Genomic DNA, 21,292 nt, shown 5'->3' with positions numbered 1-21,292 from the left:
CGAGTGTTTCCTCCTGAATTTTCTTTTATGTCTTTTATGATCTGTGCCTTGGAATCCAGTGGGAAATCTGTTAGCTCGTTAACAGCCCCAAAGCCTCACAGCTCGGAGCCCGCCATTCCTTACATTGCGCTGGCAACACACAGGGGCACTTGATGCCGTTCAGGGCTGGGGTTCCCACAGGGGCTAAGTGTTTAAAACAGAAGGATGATCGATGTGTTCTGCCTGGAGCACCCCACGACCCCCAAATGCATCATATTCCCATGTTCATTTATAAGTCATAAATCATAAATAAATAAATAAATCATAAATCATAAATAAATCATAAATCAGGGTTGGAAGTCTGGACTAAGGCTAAATATGACAAAGCGTGGAAGATACTAGAAGCTAGGTATCTCTCTGGGACAAGAAGACAGATGTGTTTCCCATCCATCCTCACCCTAGTTCCCAGGGCAGCAACCTAGAGATAGGGGTCCCTGGAGGTGGTAAGGAGACCCTCCCCGAGCAGCCTGGCAGGAAACATAGCGTCAGAGTGACCATCTTGGTGGGGCTTAACCAGCCTCAGCAGCATCCTGGTGCACTCCCCCCTGGTGCACTCTGGCCAAATCCGTGGCCTCTGAGGGGCAAGGGCCGGCCCTTTCGGCCCCCAGCGAGCCCTTGTGGGAAGCAGGGAGGAGGCAGAGTGGTCCTGAGCGGGTGGCCAGCTGGCCCTGTGGCTAGTCCTGAGAGCTACAGTGGCTTTGAGCTTGAGTGAGCATTTAAGCTTCTCACATCACATGTTGTCTTGAGAGAATATCCACAAAGCCAACGGTTTCTGTTAGTTTCTGCCTTCAGGCACACAGCAGTTCATATTTACAGTCTGATTGTGAGGTTTGAGGTGGCCACTCAGTGTCTTCAAGGAGGGCTCACAGTGGCGTGTGTTCGTGGCTGAGCCTGCGCCTGGGCGACAGGCCACAGCAGAGGGGACTGCTCCCCGTCCTCCCCTCCTCACCACGCCTCCCTTCATAAGAACTTGGGCTTTGAAATCTTTCAGCTTATGTGTTTCAGATTTTACTTATATTTTAGGAAAGTAAATGTTTAAAATACAAATTTAAAATCTGAAATGTTAGTTCCCAAATGGACTTAACCCTCTTCTCCTACGACTTGATGGCCTTGGTGGGTGGATAGAGGGGCAGCCCAGTGGACTGAGGGGGGCTGTGGTGGTGGGCATGGCATGAGAACAGTCTTCTGAGGAGACCCTAAATGTACCCACCATGTAAACCAGTGTGACCTCAGTAAGAGTAATGCAATTCAAACAAAAACACCCCGAGTTTGTCAGCATGAGCTCTGAAGCATAAAAAATTCCTGGAACCTCCAGGAGTGGCAATCCTGGGCCCAATGGTAGCGTCACCACATCAGAGTATCTGGGAAGCAGCTAGAAATCTTTAAGTTCATCAGGTGGTCATCAAACACACTAATGGTCCGAGGCCACTGGAAGGAAGCATCTCCCCGGCCAGCATAGGCAGGGCTGAGTTGAGGCCTGGACTGGGGTAAGTCCATAGGGTGTTTTTAATCTGTGTTCTCTATTTCCTCAGACTGCTTCCTCTTTTGTCCTCTTTGGTTTCCTTTCAAATATTGACTGTTCCTTGGGCATTCAAAATTAACTAAGATGTATAGAATGATAAAGCCATGTCAGTGAAGTGATGGCAAAATGTAACAAGTTCCTGTGTTAAACAAGGCCTACCCAGTTTAATTAACTGATTTGACCCGTAAGGACCCAGAGATTACTCTGGGGAAGTATTTGCATCAGTTAAGAATCTGTCAGTATCAACTGAATGCAAATCAGTGCACAATGGCCCAAGCAATGAGGGACCATCCTGAGAGCAGGGCCCTCTTCAGTTATGGCTTGATCCAGCGGCTCAAATAATGGTTTTTCTCTCTCTCCCTTTCTGCTCTGCTGACCCATCTTCTGTGTGTCGGCTTCACTATTGTGCTTCACGGGGTGACCCTCATGACATGTGCCCTTCCCAGAGTCAATCACTGTGGCTTCAGGGATGGGCAGTAGTCCCCTCCTGAACCACATTGGATAAGGGAGAAGTGTCTTCCCTACGGGAGGGGATGAAATGGCCCCAGGGAGATAGCCAATTGGTACCCAATATAATGGGGTTTAATTTCCTTTTTTTTTTTTAAGATTGATTTATTTATACAAGCACTGGATACAGTCAGAAGCGTGGGAGGGTAAGAGAATTCATAAGAGCCAGAGCGGAGAACAGAACAGGCAGAACAACGAAATACACTGCTGGGGGGAGCAGCAGGCATGGCAGGAGAGGTCTGTCGCACCATGTGGGACCCTCGCCATTGGCCGGGGATCGAATCGGTGCTACGGCGGCTGCAGGAAGCTTCGCAGCCCAGCACTCAACCACTGCTCCACCAGGGGAGGCCCAGGGGTTTAATTTCTTATAACAAAAATTCATGAAAACTTTAGTGATTGGACATACCATAGATGAAATCCTATTTTAGTCAAATTGATACTTCAGAACTAGGTGTACCTTTCTGTATCTTACTGTAGGAATTGTGAGTTCTGTGTTTTACATTATCAAGTCTCTTTCCAATATGCATAACTATCACTGAGCTAAATCCTGGAAACCATGATTCTTAACGCCGTTTGCACGAGGATGACGAGTGGTTTTAAGCTGAGGAGGTCCCGGCCCCACCTGTTGAATTGAGCATTTAGAGGAGTGGGGCCTGAGGATCCACCTTGAAACCTCTCCAGGGGACACCTGCCCGGAGCATGGGCATGACTGACTCTTCACATCTTGATCTTCGCTGTGATTTCCTGCAGAGCCTTAGATCAGCCACCCACCCCCACCCCATTCTGGAACATCTGCTCTGCTGTTGAACATGAACCCCAGGAAAGCAGTCAGACAGCTCCGCTCCAAGACTTGTAAATAACGTGATCCCAGAGCAGCCTGCTCTGGTGTGAACCAACTCAGCTACTAGAAATCACCTTTCAAACAAAGTCTTGTTTCAAAGGCTTATGGTAAGAACTGGAGTTTTATGAATGGGTTTGAAAGAGAATGTGTGGGGAAAGGTAACTCTGTGCGCAGCTGGCTTATGTACCTTTGGCTTCTTGAAACTTTGTAGTTCCTACCTATTATAAAATACTAAGGTTATTTATCGCCTTGATTCATTAGAAGCTCGGCATATTTTGAGAAAAGGAAAAAAAAAAACAATTTAAGAGGGATTTAGTTATTATAGCCAGAAGAAAAAGTTTTGCCCCAAAATGTTCATTTTATGTCACCTAAAATATAATTGACTAGATTTTCTTTGGGTTCAGTTATTTAAACTAAGTCTGCTGTGGCATTGAAGGTGTTAGGACTGGATTTCAGAAATTGACAATTTATCATTTCCTGGACCTCGTTGATCTTTTAAAAACGTGGACGTGAAGACATAGGTCACATAGACTGTGAACAGTCCTCAGGGTCATCTTGCAGGTAAACCCTGGGCTACCCTGAAATCCACGCTGAAATGGCAGGAAATGGAGGCAGCATCGAAAGATTTGTCCCTGATTGTAGAGATCGTGATAAAGTTGAATGAAAAGCGACGCTCTCCTGTAGCTCACAACGGGCTGCTGGAAAGTCCCGGGAGGGGATGGGAACAGCAGCACCAGGAAGCCTCTCGGGCGGCAGGGAATGTGCCGAGTAGTCGCCAAGGCTCACAAATGTCCTCCTGGGTTCATATCTGAATGAACATATAAATCATATTTGCTATTTCATTGGTCATTAAATTATTCATAACCTCAGGTTCATAAAATCTGAATCAGAACTAATCTTCACATTGTCTGTTTGTGGCATAAGAAAACTTATCACCATTTTTGGGCCTCCTCTGGTGGCTCAGTGGTTGAGCACTGGGCTGCGAAGCTGCCCGCAGCCTCTGCAGTGCCCGTTCAATCCCTGGCTGCCGGAGAGGGTCCCACATGGCATGCAGACCTCTCCTGCCGCGCCCGCTGCTCCCCTCAGCAGTGTATTTCGTCAGTCTGCCTGTTCTGTTCCCCGCTCTGGCTCTGGTGAATTCTCTCCCTCCTGCACTTCTGACTGTACCCAGTGCTGTATAAATAAATAAATAAATCTTAAAAAAAAAGAAAACTTATCACCATTTTAAAGCTTAAGAAGGGAAATTAGAAACTCAAGATGATCATAAATTTAGACTGAAATCATCATCGCAGTGCCTTACTGAGAATAGTTTAAGATTTTAATTTGTGTAAAGTAGTTACATAGTATCTGGGATTTACTTAAGCACTCAATAAAGTTCTACTGCTAGCACCACCTACCACCACCACCATCACTGCCACCACTGCCATGACCATCCACCACCACCACCATCCACGATCACCACCGCCACCATCACCATCACCACAGCCGCCACCACCACCACCACCATCACCACTACCACCATCACCACCACCACCACCACCACCACCACCATCACCATCCACTGCCACCATCACCATCACTACCACCACCATCACCATCACCACCACCATCACTACCACCCACCATCACCACCATCACCATCCACCGCCACCACCATCACCACCACCATCACCACCACCATCACCACCACCACCATCACCACCATCACTACCACCACCCACCATCACCACCATCACCACCACCATCACCATCCACAGCCACCATCACCACCATCGCCATCCACCGCCACCATCATCACCACCACCATCACCACCACCACCACCATCACCACCACCACCACCATCACCACCATCACTACCACCACCCGCCATCACCACCATCACCACCACCATCACCATCCACAGCCACCATCACCACCATCGCCATCCACCGCCACCATCATCACCACCACCATCACCACCACCACCACCATCACCACCACCACCACCATCACCACCATCACTACCACCACCCGCCATCACCACCATCACCACCACCATCACCATCCACAGCCACCATCACCACCATCGCCATCCACCGCCACCATCATCACCACCACCATCACCATCTACCACCACCATCACCACCACCACCATCACCATCCACAACCACCGTCACCACCACCACCATCACCACCACCATCACCATCCACAGCCACCACCACCACCATCACTACCACCACCATCACCACCACCACCATCACCATCCACCACCATCACTACCACCACCACCATCACCACCACCATTGCCATCACCATCATCACCACCACCACTACTATTAATGCTACCCCACTACTACTTTTACCTGTTTTTTCTTCTAAGAATAGCTTAATTTGGTTTCCTTTTGGTAGAAATCCACAGTTAATTATCTTCACAATCCATTGTCTGCCCATTAATATTTGTACAGAAAATTTCTTTTAAAATATCTATCTTTTTATCTAATCTTATTAGTGTGGGAGTATAGTATAGCTCGTTTAAAATATGAAATATAAATTTTTTAAAGTTTTTTTACACTAATGTGACATAAACTAAGTATCTTTCATGACACACCAGATCTTTAGAGAAAAGGCATGTGAAGTGTTCTAGTCTGCTTGGGAACTTCATTTCATCTCTGCATCACACATTTGCATGCATCTCTGCATTTGTGTTTCCCCATGTAAGTATCGCAGCTGCGTTGGCACTGACGCCACCCCAGACCCAGAGTGGCACCTGGATTTGTGCCTTCTTGAAACCGTCTTCTTGGTGCAAAGGCCACTCCTCCTGCCCTTCATGAATTCACTTACGCGACCAGTCCCGGCAGGCGCCAGCTCCCATTGTAGCTCCTCCAGCCACACACCTCCCCAGCCTCGTTTCCGAGTCCCTGTCCTTTGCTCTCCTGCCTAGGACACCCTTGCCACCCTGCACCCCGCCCTTGCCTCCCACCATGGCCTCGCGCTGTGCAGACCTTGAGCTCCCAGATTAGCCCCCTTCCGAGCAAGGGTGCTGCCCTCCTCGGCCTGGCCCTGCCACACACCCTGCCCCGCCCCAGAATCAGTGTCCTCTCCCTGCTTGAGGGCAACAACCCACTCCATGTCACCTGTCAGTGTCCTCAACAGGACATACCCTTTCCTCAGCCAGGGGCTCTGACACCCCAAACTAGCCTCCTACCCATGATGGAAATGCCATCCTCACCTTGCTCAGGACCTGGGGCCACCACCAGCTGGTCTGTCTGGGGTCCCTCACCCTAGGTCACCAGGGCTTGGGCTTCCGCACCCCCCGGGGGAGAGAGTTCACTTCTGGCCCATCCTGCCGAGTGCTTTCACCCTGCCGGGCTGCGTGCAAGGCTTTCTCCGCATCTGCTGAGCCCACCCTGGGGTTTGTCCTCCTGCTTCCGTGACATCTCACCAGCTATCCGTCCATGTAGCAAGCCCTCAGCCATGGCCTTTCTCCTGTGGTCAGACTCCATTTGCTCATATTTGGCCAAGAATTTTGCAATGCTTATAGGAAATACAGCACTGTCCTTTCCCCAGGCTCTGGGAAGGAGGGGTCTGGGAAGTATTGTCCTCATCCTGCTGTTTGGAAGAGATTTCGAACTCCTGAGACCGTTAGGAGGTGCCCCAACTAGGTGGTTTCACACAACGGGCTTTGTTCTTGTGGCCCTGGAGACTGAGGCCTGGCATTGAGGTGTATCAGGGAAACTTTTCAGGCTTCTCTCCTGCATCTGGTGCTGGGTCCTGGGGTGTGCCGCCCCTGCCTGCACCTCCATTGCTCTTGGCTCCCCGTGCGTCTTTATGTCCGTTTCCTGTTAGATGCTAGTAGGATCCGGCCTGCCTTGCCCGGCCTGAGCTCACCGAGTGTGTCCTCAGTAGAGGCAACCTGCGTCCCAGGAACTTGACCTCACAGGCCAGGATGTAGCTTTCAGGGGCACATCGACCCCTCCACAGGCAGGATTCACCTGGAAGCACCCCTGGCCGGCCTGTCTGGGGAGTCTCAGGGTTTGGTCCACTGGTCGTGGGTGCTCTTGTTTCCTTCTCGTTTTTGAGTCAGTCTCTGTGGCTGATGCGTTTCAGGGACTGTCCCATTCACTGCGATTGTCTCATGGCTTGCATGAGTGCGGTATTTCGACATGATATCATTTACTTCTGGGAGATCAGTATCAAAATATAAATGCTCCTCTAACGTGAAGAAATAATGCGCAAGTTGCTATTAATTCAGTGCAACAGGCAGGGACGTAGCTTCTGGCAACGGACCCCAGGCCAGCAGCTGGCTTGGCTCGTGCCCACCAGGTGTCAGCAGCACGTCATGCAGCAGCAGCCATGGCAGCTCTGCGGGCCCCGATGGCCTCATTTAAAATGCCACACCCTGGGGTGTGTTCTCTGTCCAGGTGGCGCCTTCAGGCTTGACACCTCTAGGTGTTACTGAGAGCTGCATGCATCTTGGCCACCACAGGGTGAGGCACCGTCTCCTCCTTGACTCCCAGAGCCCAGACTTGGTGAAGAGGCTGGGCAGCAGGGGCAGCATAGTCCACGCTGCCTTAATGTGGCCATTGGCGTGGCCCCTGGGGAGCTGGAGCCGAGGCAGAGGGGCAGCGGCTTCAGCACCCCGGCGCTATCACTCTTTCTTCCAAATAATGTAGTGTTTGCAACCCAAATGTATAAAGCAGGTAACAGTGAAATTTTACTCACACATCTCATTTTGTAATATTTACTTACATCAAACACTGAAAATAAGGGTGCTGTTTTGATAAAAGAATCAGAATGAAGATTTTGAAGCAGTCGTATTTCCAGCTTCCTTTTGCACATAGGGAAGTTGAGTCTCGAGGAAAAGTTTTAAAACATGCCCCAGGTTACCCAGATGGCAGGAGGCAGCATTGACACCGAAGCCTGATGCCTCCCTCCCAGCACTGCCTCACCCCATGACTGAATCACACCTTAGCCCCACATCAGCTCTGAAATCCAGTCCAATTTATTTTTTAAAATAATACAAGGTAGGGAAAATGCTTCACACAGATGAGTTACAAGTGGTAACTTTTTAAAGAGTTGCTCTGCCATCTCCAGATGCTTCTCAGTTACACAGAAGCAGCAAGTGAGTCTTTAGTCCAAGATACAAACAAACATGAATTAAATTTGCGGTGAAAGTAAGTGTGAACACCAAGTTAACAGGTGGTTTTGCTACTAAGAAAGTTGACAGTCACTCGTGCAGATAAAGACGCTGAGGCTGGGGCTTCTGACCCTCGTCAGGTCACCATGCTGTCACTGCCAGCCCCCGTGGCCTGACTGGGAGGCTGCCCTTCCCAGAACACGCCTTCCCATGCTAACACTCACATTTGTGTTTTATTGCTACTGTTTTAGTTAAATGGTTAAAATTCTGTTTTACAAAATGAAACTCAATAGACACCGCTAACTCCAGTTGGAAAACCAGTCATCTGTGGATAACAGAACATAAGCCAAAGCCTAGAAAACATTTGGACATATTGTGGGGGTGTTGTTTTCTAATTGTCATTGTATGTAGTTTTGGCCACAGTAATAAATTGTATTTTTACTGAAAACATGGATTCAAATCACCTCATTTAAAGTAAGTTTATTAAAGAGAAGCCCAGAGGCGTTTGGGGTCCCAGAATCACATCTGTCATTCTAGCATCTATAGGGTTAGTGACCAATTTTGAAAAGCTCACATACCACCCAGTGTACATATGAAAACATTTCTGAGGTGCATGTTTTTACTGTCTCTATGACCTAGTATGTCTCTCCGTTGACCCACATTCCTCACTCAAAGCAAGCAAAGTCTAGCAATTTCAGAATGTGCTGGAGCAGCAGGAAGACAGGGAGGATGGTCATGTTAATTTTGAATCAGAAGTCACAGTTGGTCATGTGTGCTAAGGTTGTCCAGTCCAGAACTTGTGTGCCATTGCTCCCTCTAGAAATGTTCCCCAATCTCCAAGACTGATTAGAGCAAATCAGACATTTCTGAGGTTTTGTTTTGTTTCCGGGTACATCTTTACTTATAATGTAAAGTGTGCACAGACAGACCACAAGGGCCGTGCAGGTGTGAGCGGCCTACACCCGCAGCACGCGCCGCTGCCTGGGGCCAGGCCATGCCCGCCTGACTCTGTAGGCGGAGCTGTTCCTTGTGGCTCAGTTACCTGTCCTGCCTCCCTGCTGCTGGTGTCCAGTCCTGCTCACCCCATGTGACATGACACCCCTCTTTCCACTCAGCAGGCTCTGCACCCACGACTCCCGTCTGGCAGGACCACAGAGCTGCCTCCTGTGGGGTGTGCTACATTGGATAGAAAGGTGAGGAAGGCTAGCGCACATGCAGGGTGGCCAAGAAGCGTCTCTGCCGCTGAGCCCCCATCGCTGTTTTGTTCTGCTCTAGTGTGTTTCCTGCAGTAGAATCAACAGGGTGTGGTCTACTAACTACTTTTTGCAACTGGCCTGAAGTCGTCACAAGTAAATTAGGACGGTGAGATGGTGGGAGCGTCTCTGAACCACCTGAGGACACAGTGCGGCATCAGGCAGGAGGGAAGCATGGGACATGCTTGGTCGTCACCAGCGCACACTCCCTGTTGCTCCTCACTCCTTCCCTTAAATGAAACCCTGTTCTGTTTAGGTAACCGTGCCACCACCACACAGCATTCACACAGAAAAAAACCATCCCCACTGAAAGTGAGCTAACATTAAAAAACATACATAAGCTGAAAGAAAGGATCCTGGGCGAGTGCAGTCAGCAGACCCAGAGGGATCTTTATTGACATCTTGAGGACACGAACTAATAGAACACTGTGAGAGAGATGATAAAAAATATGCCTTAAATGAATAAAGAGCTAAGAAGAAGTAAATGAAGCCACAAGGAAAGAACAAGACAATATGGGGGAAGAGGCAGATTTAAATAATGACCATATGGAGCTTCTAGAACAAAAAATAGAGTCCTTAAAAATAGAATCAATGAAAAATATGAGTAAGAGGGTAAGGAGGATGGATGCTGGAGTGAGATGCTGAGGGTACTTTCTGACAAGAACACCAGCATGAGAGCCTGGGAGGAGAGCAGCATTTGGGCACACAGGCCTCAGCTGCGGAAAGCCCGGGTCCTCAGCGGAATTGGGGGCAGGGACACACCCTTTTAAGACTGCAGTGAGAAGATGCACAAAGCCAAAATGATATAAAGTAACCACAGGGGAAGCAGAAGAAAGCAAGAGTGTGTGTGGCAGGGGCCTCTCAACAACCCTGAGCATCAGCAGGCAGTGGGTGTTACCTCTGAGGCATGAGGGCACCTTAAGTGGCCACTCACAGGAACAGGCAGACTCCAGGTGTTCCCAGGAAAAGATCAAGAGAGTTTGGCACTCATGGCCCAGAGCTGGGATAATTGCTTGATTGTATGATTTAATAAGGAATGCTGAGTGCAGAAGAAAGTGGATGGGAGAAGCCCTGTGAGACAAGAGATAGTTAAACATGGAGATGGGCTGCACAGGCAGGCAGGCAGAGATGGGTCAAGCAGAAAAATGCTGGTAGGTCAGGAAGGCCGGAGTTGCACTTAATAAGTTTATTTAGTAGCTATATGTGGGACCTCTACCCAGTGAATACAAGCACATGTAGATCAGCTACAAATATCAGCCCCAGGCTCGGCCACAACAGAAGTCTCCACAAATGTCAGAGAATCGGCGTCACACAAACCTCATTCTTTGACCACATTAAAACGAACTTAAAATCCATTCAACATATATCTGTAGCATGCACTGCAAGCCAAACATTGTTCTTATTATCCAGTGGATATCAGTGAAAAACTGAAGTACATTTTGATCTGTGAGCGGTGTCATTCAAGTTGGAGTGTCATTTAGGAAGGAGCTGCAATAAACATATTAATGGGATAAACATGCAATGTGGGAGGTTAGTTATATATCGAAACACAGAAACAGGTTGAGCAGGATTGAGAGTGCTAGTGGGGAAGCAGACATAAATACGGGACTGGGGTGAGACGCTCTGGGCACATAACATGTGAGCCAGCCCTCAGTGGAGCTGAGGGAGTGAGCCATGTTCCCCTGTCTGGGGAAAAGATATTTAAGCAGATGGAGCGGCCACCTGAGGGCCCAGATTGTCTTTAGGAATAGCAGGGAATACCTATCTAGTAACAAGTCGCTGTCTGAGGATGTTTACAAGTCCCCTGGTAGAAGGAGAGGTCAGGGAGGCAGTCCTGTGCCCTCCCACCCCCAAATCTGCATATTTGGATACTCAAACAAACAAAAATGTTCTAAGTTAATTCAGGTTCCGGAATGATACATGATAGATATTAGAAATATTTAGAATCAAAAGTAAAAGCATAATTAAATTTGTGGGCGCAGCTGTAACAGTATTATAGGCAAGTGTAGAGCCTTAAATATGTTTGTCAGAAGGTAAGAGTGCAAATTGATGAGCTAGGCATGCCTCAATTCAAGAAGTTAGAAAATGAAAACAAAGAGAAATAAAGGGAAGAGAAATAGTAAAGAAGTTTTAAAAATCTGGTTTTTTTATTAATAAAATAGATAACCCTCAAGAGATGTTCATATAGAAGGGAAAAAGAATGTGTTAAATGAAAAGGAAACAATCATAAATTCAGTGGAAATTCCAAAATCATAAAGATAATAACTCAAGAGAAACCATTTTGAAAATGTAGCTAAAAATAAGCAATTTTCTTGAAAACTATAAATTTCTAAAAAGTGATTTAGGAATAATAGACAACATGAAAAGACTTACTACCATTAACGAGATTTAATTTGTAGTGAAAAATATCCTTACAAAAGAAAAAAGAAAATGATAATTGAGTTTCAAAGTCAACTTTTATCTAACTTTGATGAACAAAGACTGTCCTGGAATAATACCTATTTCGTGCATTGTACTGGAATTCTTACATATCTGAGAAGCCTTTGGATTGCATTGGAAAAGTCAACACCTCCTTGGTTAACAGGTGTATTCTTCATCCTTAGGTCAAAATCTTTGTCCCAGTTTCGTTGCTCCCTGCTTTTTGGGTGCTGGTTTTTGAGCTCCCCTTGATCCCACTTCATATTCATAAAATAGGTGTTATTTGACATATACAATGTGGAGGTTTTTTGCTGAGTTTGACTCAACAATGTTTAGTTGCACATTTTTGCATCCATGTTTGTACATGAGATTGGTTTCTGGGTTTTTAAAGTTCTTTTTGTCCAGTTGGTGTCAAAATTACTCAAATCTCCTCCCACCCTCTGAAACAGTTTCTACAGCCCAGGAGTTATTTGAGAGCACGAGCAAAGCAATTTACGAACTTTATGAACCAATCCACGTGCAAGCAGACGTGCAGAAATGCCAGGCCGACCGTGTTCATGCTGACTCAGCAGAAGGGACTTGCCTGTGTGGCCTGGTCATCCTGGACACCCAGTGCCTGCTGGGGAGGGCTGGGGGGGAGACGCTGGGGAGGAGATGTTGGGGGGGAGATGCTGGGGGAGTGCTGGCGGGGGAGGGTAAGGGGGAGCTGACGGGGTGGGGGGCGGGGAAGGGGGAGTCTGGCGTGAGGGAGCTGATGGGGGAGCTGGTGGGACGGGGAGCCAGTGAGGGGGAACGGGTGGGGGGGAGAGCGGGCAACAGGGAGCTGGGTGTGGGGCGGGGGGAGAGCCGGTGGCCGCGTCTACAGGATGCCGTTTTCCTTACTGCTCTGCCGTTCATTTTTCTTGTATCTCAAACCCTCTTATCAGTACAGGCAGTTTTAAGTTTTGATGAAAGAGAAAATGAGTTTTCTTGTTGCCCACTCCTCCTGCCAAACCCAGTGTCCACTGAGCGCAGTCATTTGCCCTTTGACCCAAGCATCTGACCCCAGGCACCCTATGCCCACGGCCCTCGGCTCTGAGCTTGGGCTCCATAGCAGCCCCGGGTCCCAGGAGGCAGGACCCAGAATTCAGTGACAGGCCTTGTGGAGGGCACCTGACTTCTGCCCGGCATCCACATCTTGCGACCAGGGCTTCAGATTTTGCTCAGGAGGCTGACCGGCCCCTCTGTTTCTGGGAGTGACTTTACCCAAGGCCCTGGATAATCGTCCTGGCCCCCACCGCACCCAGGGTGTCAGGCAACTAGTGGCGGGACTGCAGCCTGGGCAAAGCCGCCTTTGGGGAGCCAGCCTAAGCAGGGAGTAGGGGGCTGAAGCCCCGAGGCCTCTGGCCTTTGGTGTCACCAGTCGGGTATTCTCTGCCCCTCGCCAACACCTCCTTGGACTCTCAATGCCTCAGCCATCCAAGGCTCCCTGAGGCACCCCTGAGGCTCAGTGGGGTCCACACCAGTCACGGATAGAGGCTGCCTTCACTCAGCACAGGGTATTGGGCTCGGGGCTGCTCCTGTTGTCTCCTCCTGAAATCAACCGTCACCCTTCCTTCCCTAACCTGATGGGGCTCAGTGCGTGGGGCGAGGCGGGGCCTGAGGTAGGTGCTCCAGGATGTGAGACACCTGGTCCTGGCCTACATGGGTGGCAGCCCCTTTGAAGAACTCATCCCCTGCTGTGCCTACATCACCTGTTTTCACAAAAGCTCCCAGGAAGTCTTCCTGAGTGCGCCCCATTGGCAGTCGGATGCTCCCTCGAGCAGCGGGAAACCAGCTCCGGCGGCACCAGGGCTGTGACCCTGCTAGTGGCAGCAGCTGGACCCGGGATCCCAAGCGTGGTCCAGCGCAGGGTTGGCGAGGAGGTGGCCGCCCAGCAGGTCTGCAGCTTCTGCCCCGTGCAGCCTCCCGTCCCTGTTCCTCAGACCTGTCAACACCCGGCGGGATGCATCCTGGGGCCAGCCGTGTCCACAGGCCCCTCGCGAGCTGAGCCTTCTGCGGGCGACATGACACTGAGTTTGTCAATTGCTGTCCTCGTGACCTTTGCGGGCACAGAAGTGTTCACGCCACTCCCCCCGCAGCTGGCGTAGAGTAGGCCTTTGGAAGGGGGACACCGCGTCGAGTGGGAAGAGGTTACACTTGGGGTGGGGAGCGGCGGCTCTTGCTAAGTCATCCTCCTTGGCACTGGGGTGCGCTTGGCTTTGGGTCACTCCCCTGCGGTCAGGGGAGCTGGGGCTGAGGCCTGCGGGGGGTCCCAACACTGAGTGGACAGTGCCTGAGGGGCAGTGGGGGCAGCCTATGGGGGCACTGGGTGATGTTGCTGGCCCAGCAACCGCCGTCTGGGGGCCCTCGTGCAGGGCTTGTTCCCTGGCACAGGCCACGGTGTCCACTTAACTCGCTTCCCTGCGGGGAGCCCTGACTTGCTGCCTTTACTGTCCCCTCACACACCTGCCCACCCCTGCCTGTGCACACCCTCCCGCCCGTGACCTCAGACACCCACAAGGCTCTTCCCCATGCCCACGCACACCCGCACAGGTCCTCCTGTGCCCGCATACACTAGCAAGGCCCTCACTGGCGCAGATGCAGGGAGGCCATGCCTGTGCCTTTTCTGAGGGTGAGTCCAGACCCGGCTCTCCCGGACACAGCTGCCTTCTGTCTGCCAGGGCCTGTTTGCCTCACGCGCCTGCTGCTTGCTGTGGTGACGATTTGCAGCAAGAGGTGGTGGGGGAAGGGGGGCGTTGGCTCTTCTCAGGAGAAGGGGTCTTTCCCGGGATTTTTTTTTTTGGCTCAGGATGGGCAGTACCACCTCTGAGCTGGTAAGAAATGCCAAGCTCATCTCTTATTATCTTCATGTGAAAAATGCAACATTGTGGAGACTCAAGGTGTCCTAATGGGCTGAGGAAGGCCTTGCAGAGCAAATGCCCCACTGCCGAGTGTGGTCCTGACGCATCTCACAAGTGACGCCATGTCCTGAGTGAAGTTACAAATCAGATCGTGCAAACACGCTACCCGGCAAGTGTCCCTGGCAATGCTGGGCCATGCTGTTCTCTGCCCTCTGGCCTTGTCCTCCGGGGCTCAGTGTCAGGTGTGGACACTGCCTGTTAGTGCAGGGAGGCTGTCACCCTCACGGCCCGTGGTGGATTCAAACTGTGTTTCTATTGTAGAAAGCATCTTTCATTTTTATTTAAATCTAAAAATCTTTTAAATCTCGCATAGCAAATCACGTTACCATCTTTATTATTCTTAAGCTATTTTTTTCATTGAGGTAACACTGGCTGACAGCCCAGTATGGGGCTCAGGGGTGCAGGACCACACCCTTGGGTGTCTGTTGCCCCCCAGGGCACCCCAAATCTTCTAGCCCAGTCTTTATTTTAAACTGATAGAGTGAATCCATTTTGCAATCTTTAAGGAAAATCTTAAACATTTATTTCTGCCATTGTGTGTTCACTTGAATCTGCTGCGTCCTTGGGCTCAGTAATCCTTTCATTAAACCTCTTTCCATGTGAAACCCAACATGCATTAGGAGAGTGGGAAAACCAGACATGGGAGCCTGTCTGGCTACCTGTGTGCTGGTCCTGTTGAGCAGGTGGTGGGACTCGTGCCCACCGCGTGCCACTACCACACCCAGGTGGACCAGCTCACCAGCCCCACCAAGCAACCAACTGATGGCGTTTGGTTGATAAGTAGCAAATATCACAGAATTGAGCTTCCTGACACATGAATAAATACGGTCTATTTAGCATTTTCAAATGTCTCCTGATAACTTCTTAGTGGTCTGTATGGGTTGCACATATCATTGTTGCATCTGTGCCTACATAGGTTATATTTATGCTCTAACAGTTGCTCTTTCTAATAACAATCTTCGGACGTGGGGCTGGTACACAGCAACATCGGGGTGACTCTGCTCCACATGTGGGCAGGTCCGGGCTTCATGTGCCTGCAGTGACATGACACCCCCAAGGACCGTCCCACTGCCTCTCTTCCAAATTGCCCTCTGTCACTTCGTCCACGCTGGGACCCTGGCCACTGGCATCTCACTGCCCTGCTGCCCACAGTGGGAGTAGCCAGCATGTGAGCCCCATTCCCTACATCAAAGGGGAAACAGTAAAGACTTTCTACATTAAATGTGATGGTACATGTTGCTAGATTTGGTTTTCTAATCATTTACATGGGGTTTTGAATCTAAGTTCACAAATAAAGATGTCCTGTGATTTTTTCCCCCCTATAATGTCCTTGTCAGGTTTGGGTTTGAAGGTTTTGCTAGATTCTTAAAGGCAACTGGAGAGAGTGTGTCCTCTTGCCTGCTATCTGGATGAGTCTGGGAAAGACAGCATTGTTAATTAGAATTTACTAAGCCATCTAGCTAAAGAGTTTTAGTTTTGTGGCGCAAAGGGTTGGGACACAACCTATAAAGCTGTCCTCAGCCTCTGCAGCATGACTTTGATCCTCTGCCAAGGAGCTACCCACAGGGCGCAGCAGACCTCTCCTGCCTTGCCTGCTGCTCCTTCAGTAGATTTCAGTAGATCTGCCTATTCTGTTCCCTGCTCTGTCTCTGGTGAAACACCCCCCCACACCTTTGGCCTGTACCCCATCTCTTGTATGCATAAATAAATAATTTTTTTTTTAAAAAAGCGTTTTGGTTTTGGTTTGTTTGGGGAAGGTGTTTAATTACAAATTCTGCTTCTTCCACACGATTGTTCAGATATTCTCTTGCTGCTTGTGTCCTTTTTGGTTTGTTGCAGTTTTCTAGGAATCCGTCCATTTCGTCAGAGTTGTGAATTTGTTGGAAGGAAGCTGTTAATGCCATCCCTTGTCTTCTTGCGCCTCTAGAGTCTATAATGGTGTCTCCTTTTTCATCTCTGATCTTTGTTGTTTGTGCCATCCTCTTTGCTTTCCATAATTGAACACTCCAGCGTTGGTCTATTCTTACGAGTCTTTTCAAATAGCGTATTTTCACTGTCATTTCGTTTTCCATGGGTTATATAGAAGTGTATCCTTAATTTTCACTAGAAGATAGTTTGGATTTCTAACTCATGGAAAAGCGTATGCTGAATGATTTCCTCTATTTGAAAGTCATTGTTATTTGCTTTAATTTTCTAAATTTTCAATGAAAATTCCACCATGTACTTGAGAAAATAGATTTTCTGTAGTTGTAAGGTTGGTGTTCTACACATCACCGTTGGGTCAGATTTGTTTCTTATGACATTCTACGTCCTCACTGTTTTACTTGTCTGCTTCTCCGGTAGTGACTGAAAGAAGCAAGTGTGCCACAGTTCTCCTCATGGGTGTTAGTTATTCGTTCTTCCTTCTGGTTCTGGCAATTCTTGCTTTCTGTGTTTTGAACCCAAGTTATTAAGTGTAAGGAACTTTGCAATTACTTTATCTTCCTAGCAACTCAAAAGTTTTATCATTATTGTGTGTACTTTTCATCTCTGGTCATGGTTGTTGCCTTAAAGTTACCCGTGACTGATACTGACGTAGCTACATCGATTCTCTTTGGTTATTATTTGCATGGTAAACATTTTCCCATCCATTCCTTTTCAAGTTTCTGTCTCTGTCTTTTACAGATATGTTTATAAATAGATAGTTTTGTCTTGTTTATTTAATCAAATGTGCCGATTGCTGTCTTTAAAAGTTTTCAATGAAGACATAAATCTGTCAGTCAAAGTCAACAAATCTTTAAGCAACATTTCACATTCAGAAAACAGTTCATTAACATCTATGACTTTTAAGAATTTAATCTTTTCTGATGTATATGTAAATATGCAGAAATTTATGAATCCTTCTTATCTATTATTTCTTTGACTGTTGTGCAATGAACAGAGCTCCAGGGACTAAAATATGCTAAGAACAGCATTTACAATCTAGTGTTTTGGGACTTCTGCCTGTAACTCTTGTCTTTGCTGTGATACACCCACCTAATTTCACTCCTCACAACACTGACACAGTCTCTCTTGTTTTTTATTAATAAAATACTATGAAACTTTCATTTTTGATTACAGGGCTGTGACTCCCAGGTGAGCATGTCAGAAATGTCCTGTAGTGAAAGTGCATCCTCATGTCAATCCCTGGAGCACGGCTCTGTCCCAGAAATCCTCGTTGGCCTGCTGTACAATGCAACGACGGGGAGACTGTCAGCCGAAGTGATCAAAGGCAGCCACTTCAAGCACTTGGCAGCAAACAGGCCACCCAGTGAGTGACACAATTTTTTAATTCTCTTATTTCTGCACTTATGGGACTCAAGGTGTTAGGGGCTTCAGTCCCACCCTTTAGTCTGAACTGATCAGAATGAAATGCTGTGATCACCAGCTTCTCTGTTTCATGTTTTCTATTTCCAGTCACTCGAGAAGTAGGAAAATTTGGAATTCAAAAGATTAATTGTAAGGTGACAAGACATACATTTTCATAGTGTCCGCAGAGTCAATTCTCACTATCTTAGCCGGGATCTCATGCCAGGAAAATCAATAACATTCCACAAATGTAAGCAGGGATATGTGTAGCTGTTGTTGCCAACCGAAGACTGATGTTTTCTGTCTGTGGGCAGTCCTAACAACCAATGTATAGATGCCTTTCTTTTTCCTTCTCTGACAATTTAGGAAGAAACTTAGGTGTTTCTTCACATTTTTCCAACTTTAAAATTATAAATCAGTGTTGCCAGCAGGGACTTAAGGGTGTGTGCTTTGCCTTTCCCGGGACAAGCAGAGTAGGAAGAGGTTGCTGCTCGCCCAGAGGCAGGCATTGCCCTCTCACACTTCCCCCATCTTCCCTCTCCCAGCTCAGGGCCTGGGTAAGCTGTGGGAGCACAGAGAAATTGGCGCTGGATATGCCTCCCAGCAGGTTGTTGACACCTGGGAGAAATAAACTGGGAAAGTAGCAGCTTCCTCATGCATCTCTAAACTTAAAGCTGTTAATACCAAGGTGAAAAAACACGAAAGGAAACCTTGAAAAGTAGTGGCTACCTTGAATGTGTTTCAGATTTATCACAGACTTGCTTAAAGCATCTTTTACTCCACCTACAGACTCATTACTGGAGAAAACTTTTTCCACCTTCGAATTAAATTTGCTTCTCAATGTCCTGAAAATTCCTTTTCCAATCAGAGTCATAAAATTATATTTGCTTTGCCCACAGCACTGGAGGAAACCTTCCTTCTTACACACACCATGGAAAGTCTTGAGCTAAAAGTTCAAAACCACGAGTATGTTCGTGGGAAATGCTTGGGCTAGCTGCCTCTCCACCATTCCATTATTTATAACATTGCGGTTGTTTCTGTCAGTGCAGCAGTGACCTCAGAGCAGGTAAGGGTGTGTGCAAGCAGGCTGGGCTTACTCCCTTTTCAGAAGGAAAAATGCCAAGGGAGGAAAAAACAATGGCTAGAACCAGCAGCTTAGGCCCTGTGACTTGATTCTCGTGAACTCACACAGAGAATGCAAAAGGGAGAGTCTGGAGGGAACTGAAATGAGCAGACGTTCTAGACGGTTGATCAGGAGGGTGGTGAGGCCTGCGACAGAGGTAAATGTGTTCGCCCGCCCTGACATGCTCTCGGGATGCAGCAGCAGACACCAGAGTGTGACCGGGTCACCTCAGCCAGCAGCTGTCGCTTGCTGCTTCAACTTTCGCTGGTGGCTTAATTTTTCAACAAATATTTAACTTGAGATGCTAAATGTAGCCTTATAATACATGTTTCCTCTTGTGGTAGGAGTGGAGGAGCACTAGTAGAATGGGGTGAAGGAAGCAGGCAGGTGGGATGATGGACAGGTGAAGAGGGGTCAGGGCGTGCAGGGCAAAGAGCAGGTGGTAGCAGCTGCCATGAGGTGAGGACTGGACCTTCAGTATCAGGAGGCTAGTTGTCACTGGGAGGGAGCACGTCAACCTGAAAATGAGTCTTACGAAGTATTTATGAAGTAAAATATGACATAGAAAGCTATCAACCTGTCTCGTGCTACAAATAATTGGTATAAATATTATTAAGCTTGTGACCCTTCATAGGTGGGTACTAAGTTGAACTGTATTGTCGACTAAATAATCCAATTTTTAGCCAAAGAAATAGTGGCATCACGAGAGAGCAAAAATGATGATAGTTTCTATTTGATTTTGCATCATGTAATTTTATATGCCCCTGGGAGTATTGAAAAAGTATTTGAAATATTAAATATTGAATGGATAAGCTTAAATTTCAGCCTCATAATAATCTTGAGCCTTGAATGACTTTTGATCAGTCTTTTATAGCCTGATAATTGGCATGATTCTATGTTCGGTGTGCTTTAGACCAAAAGGATCTCATCCTGGAGATATCCCCCCTTGAAAACAATGTAATTCTTGTTGAAGATTACACAATGACCTTAAAATCCTTATCCCATGAAATTTACCCAGCGCCTCTACCTGAATTAAAATGCTCAAGTTTTGTGTTCTTTCACGCCAGTGAACAGTGTTTCCGCTTTAACTCTAACCTTTGACCCTCTTTCACCCAACAATTGACATCTGGTCATTATTTCTTTTACTGCTTTCCACCCCCTGTTGTCAGATGGACTGTTCTGTTGTCTAAAACACTTGATAGGTGGACAGGTTTATATAATCCGAGGTGAGTCCTGTAGAGGCTAATTGGATGTTGTCTTTTCATGCAAAAACAAAATCCCCTCCAACTTGCCAGCACTGAAGCTGTCCACCATGTTGGTTTCCAAAAATATGCACATTTCTTATCTGTGGTACTTGAAATAAAAACTAACTTAGACTGGATCTCTGATTATGGATGATGGTATTCAGAGTATTTATAAAAGAAGCAAAACTTCTCAAATTAAAGGTTTTCTTTTTTTCATTCATTGTATTTTGATTCCTACAACAGAAATAGATATTTCACGAGAAATATTGTAATTTTCATTAAAATTGATTGAACTTTTGATATGAAGTACACATGATGGATTAACATGCTGAAGATCATTTGCATGAGACTAAGAACTTGATCGCGCAATTATTTGAAGAGAGGGTTTATCTCCCAAATAATCAGACAGTGAACTGTTACGATTCACTTTGTACACGAAACATCACATCAATTTTTTTTGATTCATAACAATAGTCGAGATGCCATCCTGAAAATTTCACCTTCTATTGTGCCCAGAAGAAATCCTCCCCTATTTATTGCAACTCCCCCCAAAGCACATGAAATATACTCTTGCATGAAACCAGGAGGAAGTCTTACTGGATTTGCAGAACATTGAGTCCTTAATGCATTTGGCTTCATTTTGGCCCTTAAATGTTTTAAGAATATATTTAAAAACCACATCCATGCAGAGATTTTTTTGACATTTCATCCTAAGCTGTTCTGATGTCATCTTTGCATTCTCGTCTCCCTCTTCTCCTCCCCACCATTTGCCTTCATTTCTGTTTGTTTGTTTTTCCTTATTCTCTGAGAACACAGTGGAATGCTTCACAGTGTCGTGGCTAATCGAGCTTGCTGAGTGTCTATTGATGCTATGACGTCCTGCTTAGTGAAGCTAAACGGGGGCGGTTTGGGCAGGGCGGGTGCGGGGCCGAGGTTGGGGGGGTGCGGGTGGAGGAAG

At 47.5% G+C, this 21,292-nt stretch overlaps 1 protein-coding gene across 1 annotated transcript in view; it reads left to right on the top strand.

The window, feature by feature from the left end:
- The window catches only part of SYT14 (synaptotagmin 14), a 190,894-nt gene that overhangs the window by 167,769 nt on the left and 1,833 nt on the right, over positions 1 to 21,292 (top strand). The window contains exon 7 of the mRNA XM_054689957.1: positions 17,740 to 17,929. Coding sequence (XP_054545932.1) covers positions 17,740 to 17,929 — 190 coding nt within the window. The remainder of the gene's footprint in view (positions 1 to 17,739; positions 17,930 to 21,292) is intronic.

The sequence above is a fragment of the Talpa occidentalis genome, unplaced genomic scaffold, assembly GCF_014898055.3.
Source record: "Talpa occidentalis isolate TD23 unplaced genomic scaffold, MPIMG_talOcc4v2.1 talOcc4.8, whole genome shotgun sequence".
In the NCBI taxonomy this organism is placed as follows: Eukaryota; Metazoa; Chordata; class Mammalia; order Eulipotyphla; family Talpidae; genus Talpa; species Talpa occidentalis.
The sequence above is the reverse complement of the archived record's forward strand: the minus strand, read 5'-3'. Positions and strand labels throughout refer to the sequence as shown.